At 50.8% G+C, this 11,755-nt stretch overlaps 4 protein-coding genes across 4 annotated transcripts in view; 1 reads left to right on the top strand and 3 right to left on the bottom strand.

Moving 5' to 3' along the window:
- Window positions 1–235: 235 nt before the first annotated feature.
- MAA_01267 (uncharacterized protein) lies at window positions 236–880 on the bottom strand (the record flags this gene model as incomplete). Its single annotated transcript, XM_007819265.1, has 1 exon — window positions 236–880. The coding sequence occupies one exon, from the start codon at window positions 878–880 to the stop codon at window positions 236–238; it is 645 nt and encodes a 214-aa protein (XP_007817456.1).
- Window positions 881–2,668: 1,788 nt separating this feature from the next.
- Window positions 2,669–3,295, bottom strand: MAA_01268 (thioesterase family protein; the record flags this gene model as incomplete). Its single annotated transcript, XM_007819266.2, has 2 exons — window positions 2,669–2,698; window positions 2,747–3,295. The coding sequence occupies 2 exons, from the start codon at window positions 3,293–3,295 to the stop codon at window positions 2,669–2,671; spliced, it is 579 nt and encodes a 192-aa protein (XP_007817457.2).
- A 5,389-nt stretch (window positions 3,296–8,684) lies between these two features.
- Window positions 8,685–9,542, top strand: MAA_11662 (Basic leucine zipper; the record flags this gene model as incomplete). Its single annotated transcript, XM_011412577.1, has 1 exon — window positions 8,685–9,542. The coding sequence occupies one exon, from the start codon at window positions 8,685–8,687 to the stop codon at window positions 9,540–9,542; it is 858 nt and encodes a 285-aa protein (XP_011410879.1).
- Window positions 9,543–10,341: 799 nt separating this feature from the next.
- MAA_01269 (RNA small subunit methyltransferase) overlaps window positions 10,342–11,755 on the bottom strand; it is a gene marked incomplete at both ends in the record, with an annotated part of 3,393 nt that continues 1,979 nt past the window's right edge. Inside the window, one exon of the mRNA XM_007819267.2 lies at window positions 10,342–11,719. Within this exon, the coding sequence (XP_007817458.2) occupies window positions 10,342–11,719 (1,378 nt within the window). The remainder of the gene's footprint in view (window positions 11,720–11,755) is intronic.

Genomic DNA, 11,755 nt, shown 5'->3' on the forward strand with positions numbered 1-11,755 from the left:
CAATTGTGAGTCGCTTCTGTAACACCAGAGAACAAAAGAAGGCGTTGGTAAAGAGAAGACTTTTTCTGTAGGTCAACCGAACTCAACTCCTCATGGAGGGCTTCATGCAGCGAACCTTGCAAGGCCTGAATCAGCCATACATTTGATTTTCCATACGACATAGGAAATAGAGCGCAGCGTGAAAAGCTTGCAACAAAAATCCGCTTCTCGTCCCCAAGCCCGGTAGATTGACCGTCTACTCATCCGGGCACTTTGCGTCTTCAAAAGTGACGACGACAACCTCATCCCCCGAAGCAGCAGCCTTGAAGTAGCCGTCCTGGACGACCAACCCCTTGTCATCACGCAGATTGTCGATGCGCAATTTGACAGGACACTGGCCCAGGGGACGAGCATCCGGACGAGAGCAGTCGTTTTCGCCCCAGAAGTCGACATAGTACCTGTAGTCGCCGCCGGCGGGATAGAGGTTTCTGTTGGAGCCAAACGGGGGCGAGTTGGCGGCGACAAAGTCCCCCCTTGGCGAGTAATAGTTGCCCTCGACGTCGAAGAGCCAGAAGCGCGCGCGGTTCAGCAGGACCTGGTAGTCTGTGTTTGGAGACTTGCACTGGCCCAGGTTCTGGCACACTTTGAAGCGGGTTGGCTTGGTGCCGGCGCCGAAGCGGAGGTAGTTCCAGGCGGAGGGCTGGTGGCCTAGCGGTTCGCCGTTCTTGTTCTTGATTGTGTAGCAGTGGCCGAACTGGATTTCGGGCCCTTGCCCGCGTGGGCTTGGGTTGGAAGCCGTGTTGTCTTGTCTGTGTAGGATGGGCGGGGAGGCCATTGAGGATTGGACTGCTAATGTTATAGCCAGAACGGCTGTTAGAATGCGCTTGAGGTGAGTAGGCATTGTGGGTGTTTTTGCTTCTTTTTTCCCTTTTTGGATCGATGTGTAATTGCTTTGTCTGACAAGACTGAGTATCGGCGGTGGGCTTGGAAGGATTGAAAAATTAACTTGGAGCAGGGAAACCATGTCCGTTTATATTTCCGTTTTGCAGTGGCGGGCATAAGAATATTGGAACAGACGACCTATCATGCATCATAATGGATGACCGAGTAAGATTCACACCGGACGTTGACACTGCATGCGATGCTGCCCAAATCACCCACCGGTTGTTGACACGAGTCACGTCTAGCGGAGCTATATACTTTGGAACACACGACAGTCCAGGTAGAGCCATGACTGTGCATTTCGACAGCCAGCCACCGGCTTACATGCTTGAGACCTTATCCTGGCCTGCATCGAGTTTGGTTCTCGGCCATTGGTAGCTCCGCACCGCTTACCGTTGGTGTTACTCGCGCTGCTTATGACCGGAGGAAAAATACCGAGTGGATTGGCTGTGGTACATGCACTCCATGCATACTGAGTATGCTTGTTTCACCCAAGTTAGAAGTCATCATCGGAGCGAATGCTGCCCAAAAGTGTTCACGCACATCCCCTCGCCGGAGGATAGGGACAGACGGAAGTTTGGGGGGATATAGGAAGGGCATATATGCGACAATAACACGGACACAATATATTAACGAATAGCGCTTGCCTACCTAGGTATGTTGACGTTTAAAAGAAATGGAGTTTAGCTATTGGACCTGCTTTCCGATATTCTGGAACTGGCAACAATGTCAATTTCTGCCTCCGCATCATTGTATGGTCTCAGACCCGCTGGCTACTACCACACCAATCGGATACATTTCCTGGCTCAATGAGGAGGGAATGATAGAATCAATGTAACTATAAGCAGAAGGGTACCAGTCCTCTCGTGCACTGGGGGTACTGGGCTGACATCGTTTCTCGGCTATTGTGACCATACGTCAAGAGACACGTGGACTGTCAAAATTGACAAATCGATTTTCTGTCGTCGTGCGTCAATGAGTCGTGAAAGCTCCGTAATGGAAGGGGAGGAATGGGAAGACAACATAGAAAACACTACCTTGTACTAGGTATCACAAGCCATCATCTCCCCATTGTAAAGTATCTCAAGACTGTGTTTCATTTTGCCATGTTTTGATTTGAAGCCGATTTCAAAAGTCCTTGAGGGGGAGGAAGCATGGAGCCTTAGCTCCCAGATCTTAGTAAGCGGTAAACCATAGAGGCTGGCAATCTGCGATAGATTCTCCCAATTAAAGTTTCTAAAAGCTATAAGCTTTAGATATACTCTGTATTGTCAGTTGTAGCCACTGTGTATTTTTTAGCCGTTAACCGTATATTTCCGCCCGGCTATTATGGAGTTGTGCATCCATGTCATTTGTATTAGTAGCCGGCTGCCGTCAAACTCTAGACTTTTTTCAGGCTGGATCTTTCCAATGCGCTTGGATCTCTTCGTCATTTCCAAAAGAGCTGTTGATTCTTCTACGTGAAATCCTTACCGTTTCAGGCTGGAACTTGGTTGCGTAGAACGCGTAACGGAGATCATGGTGCCTTGATTGCATAGCAAAATCTTTTGAATAGTTCGACAAAGTCCTTTCTTATTCTGATTGCTTAACCAAAAACTTCTATCAGATCGTTTCTGTAGCACCCTCCTTGTAATTTGCATCAATCCCTGCCGAGAAAATCTCAGGAACCGTCGCTCCCGACTATATCATGAATCTATATATAAATCTTCCAAAAAAGGTAAACGGCAATAAAGCAAATGAATAAAACCTAATGGTTCCCAAGTAGCGAGACCATCGACTGTAAAACATTAGCTCCATTTTATCAGACGAGATAAAGACAACCTACATGAGCAAACTTTGGCTCAACAAACACCGATGTAGCCTCAGCGACAAGAGTCGCATTCGCCTCCTCGGCACTTATTCCAGAATTATTGGCCACGGACACCTTTTCCATATCTCTGGCGGTGAATACATCCAAACTCCGCACCGAGCCTTCAACCCAAGCCTTGCGGCCTTGTTGCCTCACCACCTCGGCACGGATTATACATAGACGCTCCGGCAGAAGGGGCTTGCGAAAGTTGATACTCATGTTGGCTGTCATTGCGACGCCGCTTTCGAACCCCATCCCGGCACACAATGCGAATATGTCGTCGAACAAAACGAACGATAGACCTCCGTGGACGTATCCGGGGTGGCCGCAGAGATGGTCGCCGACGTAGCACGCAGCAATGATTCGGGGTACCGGGGTCCTTTGCATGAATAAACGAGGATATATTGGCAGTTTCTGGCTGCCAAAAAGCGAACCGGCAACAAGATGTCTTGCAAAGGTGTCGGGGTTCTTATTGCTGTGTAGGCGAAACTCTTTGTAGTTTGTGCCCGGGCTGCTTTCAGTCATGGACGAGGAAGCGCGTAGATGTCTGATGAGCGGTAGTGAAGAAATGAGCCCTTCTGCATAATGCTGCTCTGAGCTGTGGCTTTTCTCAGCGTTGACGTCGGGTAAGGTTGACGGCGTATGGCTGTGTTCCGTTTGGCTCCCTGTGGACTGTGCGATGCCGTTGGTAGAGTGCGACCTTGTGTATGAGCGGGAATGACATGCGTGTCCCCGAAGCAAGCGAGTTTGTCCCTTTCTGGAAACCACATGATGCAACTGGTTGTGACGGGACCCGAAGCCAAACTTATTCTTTAACACACGCATTATGGAAACCTTACCAGGCAAGAGTCCAAGTCGCAGGGTTGAGTAGTGCTGAAGACTGCTTTGTGAACCTTTTCATGAGTTGTGCTGGAATGGCTGGGAAAAGACTTGGTTCACCGTGGAAGTGGTTGCCGAGGTTAGAAGTCATGAATGATCTTGGTGAAAGTGGAGACGGAACCAGCCGGTCGAAACAACTACCATCACTGCGCAGCTAACGTAATCGAAAGGCGACATCTGGACTTCAGTATGGGGTTCGCAACAAGCCGGATAGCAGTTCCGTATATTGCGGCATGGAAACAACGGACTTGACCTGCTTGGCGGCGGAAGGGCGCATACGTGCCATATACCATATATAATTCGAGGTCTTTGGCAGGCCGCCCCTTATCAATCTCTATGCGACCCTAATCAATAGCAGTAATCTTCGGAGAGAAACTGGAGGCCATGCTGCTCACATAAAGCTGCGGGAGCCGAAGTTGCGGTATACTTGATGGAAAGTGGATGATGCAAGTACAGAGTCGTATTCTCACGGGGAGATGCACCAGACACGTATATTGGGGGATTCCTACTTACTGGGGTATAAAGCGGGCATCATTTTGGGCCAAGATGGGAGTTGCCGATCCCAGCGTAGGAATCTCACTTCCATCTCCATTATCACAGGAGACGTGTGTCCGGATGAACGGAACATCTTCAATCATCCTCAACATGCAGCAGTATTCAACGCCTCAGACAACTACGAGGCACATGCCATGACAATCGTATTGTCCCATGGTTCATCGAGGGCGGCACCGGAACAAATGCCTTCTTTGTGGCGATGCTTCTGTGACAAGGGCTCGGAATGAGGGCTTGAAGCAATTAGCTCAATTGAGCTAATAACAGTCTTTGGTATCAAAGGTCCTTGGGTTTCCTCAAGACCTTAGAGGTCAAAGACGTCTTCAAATACAAGAAGTCGCTGAGGGACTTTGCCCTAGGTCTCGTGACCGTGGCCCTTGTGTGACCAGCCATTTCCGTGTAACAGCTTCCCCGCGAGCTGGAGTGAGTGACTGGGAGCCATTTGGAAACAGACGTCCATTGGCCAAGGGAAAGTAGCTCGAATCCCTTGCCACCTGGACAAAAATAAGGTAGCATCTTGTGAGCCTCAGCGCTTGGAGCCTGACCATGGCATGGCTGCATATTGAGGCTCTGGGGAAGCAGTCCGGCAGTGTATAACCATGATCCGATTGGCATCCAGCAGTTGATTGATACCGACAAATTCGGTATGACTCCCGTAATCTAGCGGCAGGCCGGTCAGAATCCAAAAACTCGGGTGAACTACAGACGCTGCCGCAGACGGTGGCTTGACATTAGTTTTGGGCCGAGATGCAGGACGAGTTGCTCATGCGAACCACTTCAGAGCCTACATATGCTGGAAGCAATGATAAGCAGCGCCCGAGACTCGTGTGAAGCCACTCGATGTATCAGATTGGACACTTTCCGATGGGGAAAGACGCTCGAACAGGGCTCTGTTGAGGCACTGGTACCCAGGGCATTGGAGGTGCCGATCAGCACTGATCCAGGGGCAGCAAATTTCGGCCGAGTCCGAGTCCCAGGTCGTTGGGCAGGCCTGCATGCCCATCCATCTTGACCGAGTACCAGCCATCTCAGCCCTCGCAGCAGGGATACTGAAAGGGTAAGCCGAACGATACGTTCCTCGTGCGCAGCACAGCTCATGGGTCGCTGTTCATAAGCCTCAGACAATATTGATGAAATAACAAAATGCACAACAATGATGGACACGTCGTCTGTGTTCAGTCTTTGACAAGACGAGAGGGGATCGGGGACAAGACGCCGCCAACGCCTTGGGGCTGTTCCTCTGCATCAAGGCAACCTCCATGCGGCCAGAAGCCCTGGAGAATAGGGTAGCATTGCTCAAGTCCCGCAAGCCACCAATATCTGACTACCAGACATGCTGTCTACCTTGCTGTCAGCGATGAATAGGTAGGTCAGGCCCCCGCATCCCAACCGTGCTATTACCTCGTGCTGGTGGTGAAGGAGAGAGCGTGTGTGTGAAGCGAATTGCCTGACAGGCGACACCCAATGCCAGAAACATCACTTCAAAGTGTAAATATTGAATAAACAAAATTCTGTAGTTGCCGTCCCTGTCTCGGCACCGGTGAGCACATGAGTTGGCTGTGCGTTGGCGTGTGGAGGGTGTCATGTAGTCGCGGAGGAAGGGCGTAATGCGCATTTTTTGGGCAAGAGGGTCGGGACGCTCATACTTGCTCCAGGGACCCCATGATCGGGATACGTCCATGTTGCTTCTTAAAAGCTTCATCGCCACTGAGCGAACCGCTTGAGCCGCATGGCCGGTTCATGTTATTGTCGCTCACCGGGTCCGCCGACTCCCCCGTTTGCGCGGCCCGTTCTCCATATTTATCTGAGAGCTAAAGGGAACACAAGCTTGTCAATGTAACGAAAACTCTTGGGTGAAGCCAGGGTGTGCTCTCGCCGTATGCACAGTGTTTGCTAACGAGGCTGGACACATGCGCCTTCGCCGTGGCGTGCCTCCAACTTGGCACACCGCCGATGATCATGTATAGTGCGTGTCAACTGTTCGCACGCTGCTGAATACCATGTGTAGTAGATGCCACAGTTGGCGATCTCATACTAGGAGTCATGAAAGCGATCTGCCCGGAACAATGCGCTGATTACTTCACCGCTGTACGTTGTGGTTGTTTGATTTTATACAGAAACGCTCTTGGTCGGCTGTGCTGGAAGTGTTCAAGGATGTGACGGCAAGCATGACCACTATACAGAAAGGTTTTGTTTTGGTTTTGTGTGCGAAGTCGCCTTTTTGTTGGAATTGTTGCGCCTCACCCATCGCCCCCAAAGGCAACCACGTTGAGCGGACGCAGTTGTGTTGAACATGCAGCAGACGGCATTCGCGCGTTGCAACGTTGTCGGATCAGTTGAGCCGTGCACCCAAGGTCGATCCAAAAGAGGAAATTGAGGCAATACAGCTCAGAAGCTTAACAAGTCGGTCAAGAGCCTTGAAAGCCATTGTGTCAACACCGTATATCCTGGCGCTGTTTCCAAGTCGCAGCATTGTAACTCCCCGCGGACTGGGGTGCGCCTTCTTATACAAAGTGATCAGACTGTACTTGACCTTTTGGTGAAGCAACCAGATTAGAGCCGTCAACACTCTCCCAGCTCCCTTGCTTGTCTTCTTTTCTCTGCTCTTCCCCACCCACCGACCGGCTCTGAACCCCCTGTGTGCTACTAGAAGTGTCCTTTTTCCATTTGGTCAAGATATTTCGGAGAGTATCTTCTTGCTTTGGACAAAGTTGAAGACCATTTGCCTATCTTGGGAGACCACTACACAGAACAAGAAGGCAGTGCAAGGGACGTGGCAGCATACACCGAAATCCTTGGGTCCAGACCTCGACTGGAATTTTGCCTTTTAAGCATATCCCCCTCCTCATTCTCGCCGGATTCGAAGTTGCGCTCTTACTCTTCAGGCCAAGCGGCGGTCGGCAGCTTCATTTCTACAGCGGGCGCCTGTCAGATGATTAATTCATGCATAAATGTAACACAGCTGCATCCGTCTGACCAGAACACCAAGCATGGATTTGCAATCAAACGACTCATTTTGGGAGACTACATTCGACGGTCAAGAGACTTTACACACTACAGGAGCTGCGAGGCTCCCCGATCACGGTATGACGTTGGACATCCCGCACTTTATGAGCGCCTTGTTATGCTTTTTGCGACGGAGCTGACAGAGCCTCAGGCTCAAACCTAGCGGCTCATACAGGGGGATGGCATGATTATTCTGAAGGCCTGTCGCACCAGACATTTGAGGCATCAAGCACTTGCGACCCTGGCTATAACCGCCCACAGTATGATGACCGTGGTGTTGGTCAATTGACGTTAGAACATGCCTCTCTTTTTTACCAATTCCAAATCACCTTTTATTTGTTCACTGTGGAAGACGGCAGCTGCTCAAAGCCATGTTATGGGGCTGCTAAACAATCGTTGTTCCGATGACTGACCTCTTCACACAGCGCCGTTCCAATCCCAGTCGTCAATCAGGATGTCTCCATCCCGGGGCGGCGAGAACGCAAGGACAGAACAAATCCCCAAGCCCAATTTGGAAACGGGCTTAGTTATGCTGGCCTAGAATACTCACAACGCAGCTATACGGCTTCAGGTGGTGACCAAGCAGCGAGCCGCTCCGCTGGGCTAACACCGTTGGGGAGCGACTTATATCCAAAGACTTTGGACGGTGTCAGATCCAATGGAAACAGGTTCGACGGTGCGCTAGGTTGGCGAGATAACCAAAAAGTTACGCCAAATGATCTACCGTTATCAAATATGCCACCGGGGGCTTTGGAGATTGGGGTAGGGCAAACAACCACAGACATTACATCTTGGTCTGGGACCAATCAAGAGTATAGCGAAATCTTCAGCGACAGAGAATCCGTCATGTTACCGCCAGCAAGGCCAGCCACTATTGCGAACATCTCTTTGGCCCCAACGCGAGTTCGCCTATACCCACAGCCCTCCCCAGTGAGGACGACACATCTTGAGGCCAGAAATATATTTGGATCAAGAAATGGAAAACACAAAGCTTCGTCGCCGCCTGCAGATGATCATCAACGACGCCCAGCGCAGCCGGGAAAAAGCGAGCCAGTGAACAACATCACAGATGAGCATGTCGAGGGGAGCTCGTCATCTGACCCTTCCCCAAGTTCCAACCGAAGGTGGGATTGTCCCATAGCCAAGCAATCTAACAGCTATTACCCAAATTGCCATAAAATTGGCTTTTCGAATGTATCCCGTGTCAAGCAACATCTGCAACGACATCATTCTAATGAGGGTAAGACGAACAAAGGCCATGAGTGTGAGGGGATCATGTGACCTGCCTGTTTAATGAATGTCTCACTTTGTGAACATTGTGTAAAAAGCTTCAGCCAGAGTTCCTTTTAGGGGTTCTCTTTTTCTCCTTGTGAATAATCGCTTTATCCAAGTCGCACTCGACCTTGTTCGTGCCTTGTACCGTCACAATGAGCCACGAATTATTACGGCTGACCACATAAAACAATTTGGGCAAAAAATGACGGCCAAGAGTGAGGACAGCTGGTATAAGGTCTTCCGAATTATTTTCCCAAACGACCCTTTGCCAAGCAGCCCGTATTTTGAGAACGTCATCCCCCAGCCGTATGCGGCATTTGCACATACTCTTGAACTCAATTTCAAAAATAGGATAAATGACCTAAGACAGCGAATGTCACAGGACATTTATGAAGAGCTGACAAAGATTATTGTTCCTGAAACTATTCGTGCGACATTCCAAGACTGGTTGGCTAAATCGTCTTCAGGTTCTCAGTCTGGAAACTCTTCCCGTGACCAACATGATCAACAGTTTGACCAACAAAACCAAGAAACACATGATTGTGTTTGGGTGTCTGAGAGGCGAGGGGTGCATAGCCCGATGGGCCAGAGCGTTCATATCCAGAGTCACCATATCACGAGGGGCTCCATGCCCCAGGATGAAATGCCTACGCAACAGCAAAACAACCCACACAATGCACGATATACTTATATAACTCGCCTTTCCCAGTATTCAGAACCAGCCATTGGTGTTGCAGAGCCCGCAAGTCCAGGGCCCTCTACATACGATTTGCCGAACGCACTACATAGCGTGGGCAGTCTCGGACAGGAAGAACAAGAAAGCTTTCCATGCCCATCAGCTGAGTTGAATACGGGACAGTGGACAGGATATCCATCTGAATTTGACACATTTCCTGGGGTGTTCTATAATAGCACAACTCAGCACCAACAGCAGCAGAATTGGGAGCAGTATCAGCATGAAGAGCAGGAACAAGATGAGGAGACACAACAGCAGCAACTGCAAGTCTTGCCGAACCGGAATGAACAACAATTGAGCTATTTTGATTACGAAACCGAATAGAACAATGTGGTCTCCCACAGTTGAGAGCAGCATGCCGCGATGCTGCCGGGCTTCGTGGCCATGCCGTGGAGTACCGGCCTCGCAACAGGTGGTGAACGGGCGGGCGGAGATATGTATCAGTGAACCGGAAGGGAGCTCGTATATTGCAGGTTACTAAGTTTCATGTATTATGGATTCTTTTCTGAATTTCGAAAAAATCTTTGGGTTTTTTACTTGAGGGATGAGGTTTTTAGATTGACACCTCTTCGGATGCTACGAGGATATGACACTTGCTGGGAAATTTGTATTTCTGGACTCCTGGTTTCTGGTCGATGGGCGGGCGTGATATTATCCAGACTGAACTCCTAAATACGACTTGGATATATCCAAGGCATCATAATAAATGTACATACTTACACTGGCTGATTCACCGACTTGTGGATACATTGGTTACGGCCAAGGCAACTGCATTTCTCGTGTTTTGGCATCGCCCGAGACACTCGTGACTTGGCTTTGTCTCGTTGGTATGAGAAGCGATTGCATATTTTCTATCCGCTGTGGCTCTTTAATCGGGATTTGGATGTACTGCGGCCTACCTGGTCTCGATGAATCCCGAAGCCCTAGTTTTCATCCGGAGCCCCTTATAGAACACAGAGGCTGAGATGTCCGGTTCTCTAGCTCGAGTTGGCCATCGGCACTGTCTTCATGGCACCTCGTTGAGTGCATGACAAAAGTCTAATGCTTCAAATCTATCGCTAGTATTATCACTGTCCTCTCAGCATGAAGGCTGAATCTTGAGACGCGCTCTATGTGTCCCCGGCTATGGCAGCCCAGGGCCTGCTTTCTCCGCCACCATCATCAGGTTCCTAGGAGAAATCTTGACATCAAAAATAGGCACAATATCTACCCCCTCTGCTCCCTGTTCCTTCAAAAACCAGTAGCGATCCAAGGCAATCAAACTCTCAACAACCTTGCAGCAGAGCACACTGAGCGTCCAAAGAATGGCAATCTGACCCTCACAGTCTCTATATCGCTCTTCATAGGCCATCAGATCCGCGGCTGGAACCCTGTCATGAGCTATCTTCAGGCAGTCCAGCGATCTCCGCGCAAACTTGGCGAAACTAGCCGTGTCCTGCTTCCGGATTCCCCATACCGGCCTCTTTCCATCTTGCCTGCTCACCTCTATTCCCTTGTCGTCCAACAGTTTCTCCAGGATTGCTCGATGCAAACGACGCTTGCCAAACACCGATTCTCCCTCCTGGTTACATCCGCGACCCGGCCGTTTCCAGTTATTCGGCGCTTGACAGCCCGCCATGAGAGCCGTAGCGCTCAGCACGACGTTGCGTTCTCTCAACGCCGCGCTGATGGGGAACCCGGCCGGGCAGTCGAGCGACCGGGGAACGACATGATTATAACAGCAGCCCACCACCGCCAGGGCCTCAATGCAAGGCACCGTGGCAAAATACCTGATCATGTGCTCTGACAAACTCCCGCACGCGTGGAGACCCACGAGCATGCAGCTCTCGCCATCGGCCCAGTCTTGAATCCGGGACGCCAAACTCGGAGCGCCGTCGATCCAGTGAACAATTTGCTCTAATCTGTGCTCTGGTATTCCCAGGGAGGTAGCGACCGCCCGTGACCCAGCGACTTGGGATTCACTGCCGTCAATGGCGAGACATTGCAGCCCGGGGAATAGGTAGGCTAGGCTGATGGACAGATAGCCCTGGCCGGAACCCATGTCGACAATGCGGCGAATACCTCTTCTCTGACAGACGTCATGGATATAAGCAGCTCCGGAAGAGACCTCGGAGATCTTTTTAGGACCCATGTGAGCGGTCAAGACTTTGGGCAGGGCGATCGCCGGACCAGGGCGCTGGGTGCGAGGAAGCGCGAGCGACTTGAGGGTGCTCAGCCAGGTGGTCAGGGATTCTGGCCGGCTGGCAGCGAGTCTAGGCTGCTGTTGGACAAGACGCGAGCCTGGTTCGGTTTCTTCGTCAATGCCGTCGACGAGGTCTTGCTGGGCTAGACGGTAGTCTGGCCACGCGGACCACCACTCGGTCCATTCTTGCGGCAGGGCCTGCCAGCCATTTTGGATCAGGGCGTCGTTGACGTGAATCCCGCCTGTGATCTGACGGACTAGAGGAGTGTCGAGAAAGTTGCACAGATCCGAGGTGTAATTTTCTATGGTGTCGTATGAGCTGGGCAGCGTGGGGGACAGGGTGGCGATCAACTCA

Source organism: Metarhizium robertsii (assembly GCF_000187425.2).
Source record: "Metarhizium robertsii ARSEF 23 chromosome Unknown MAA_Scf_13, whole genome shotgun sequence".
NCBI classification, from domain to species: domain Eukaryota; kingdom Fungi; phylum Ascomycota; class Sordariomycetes; order Hypocreales; family Clavicipitaceae; genus Metarhizium; species Metarhizium robertsii.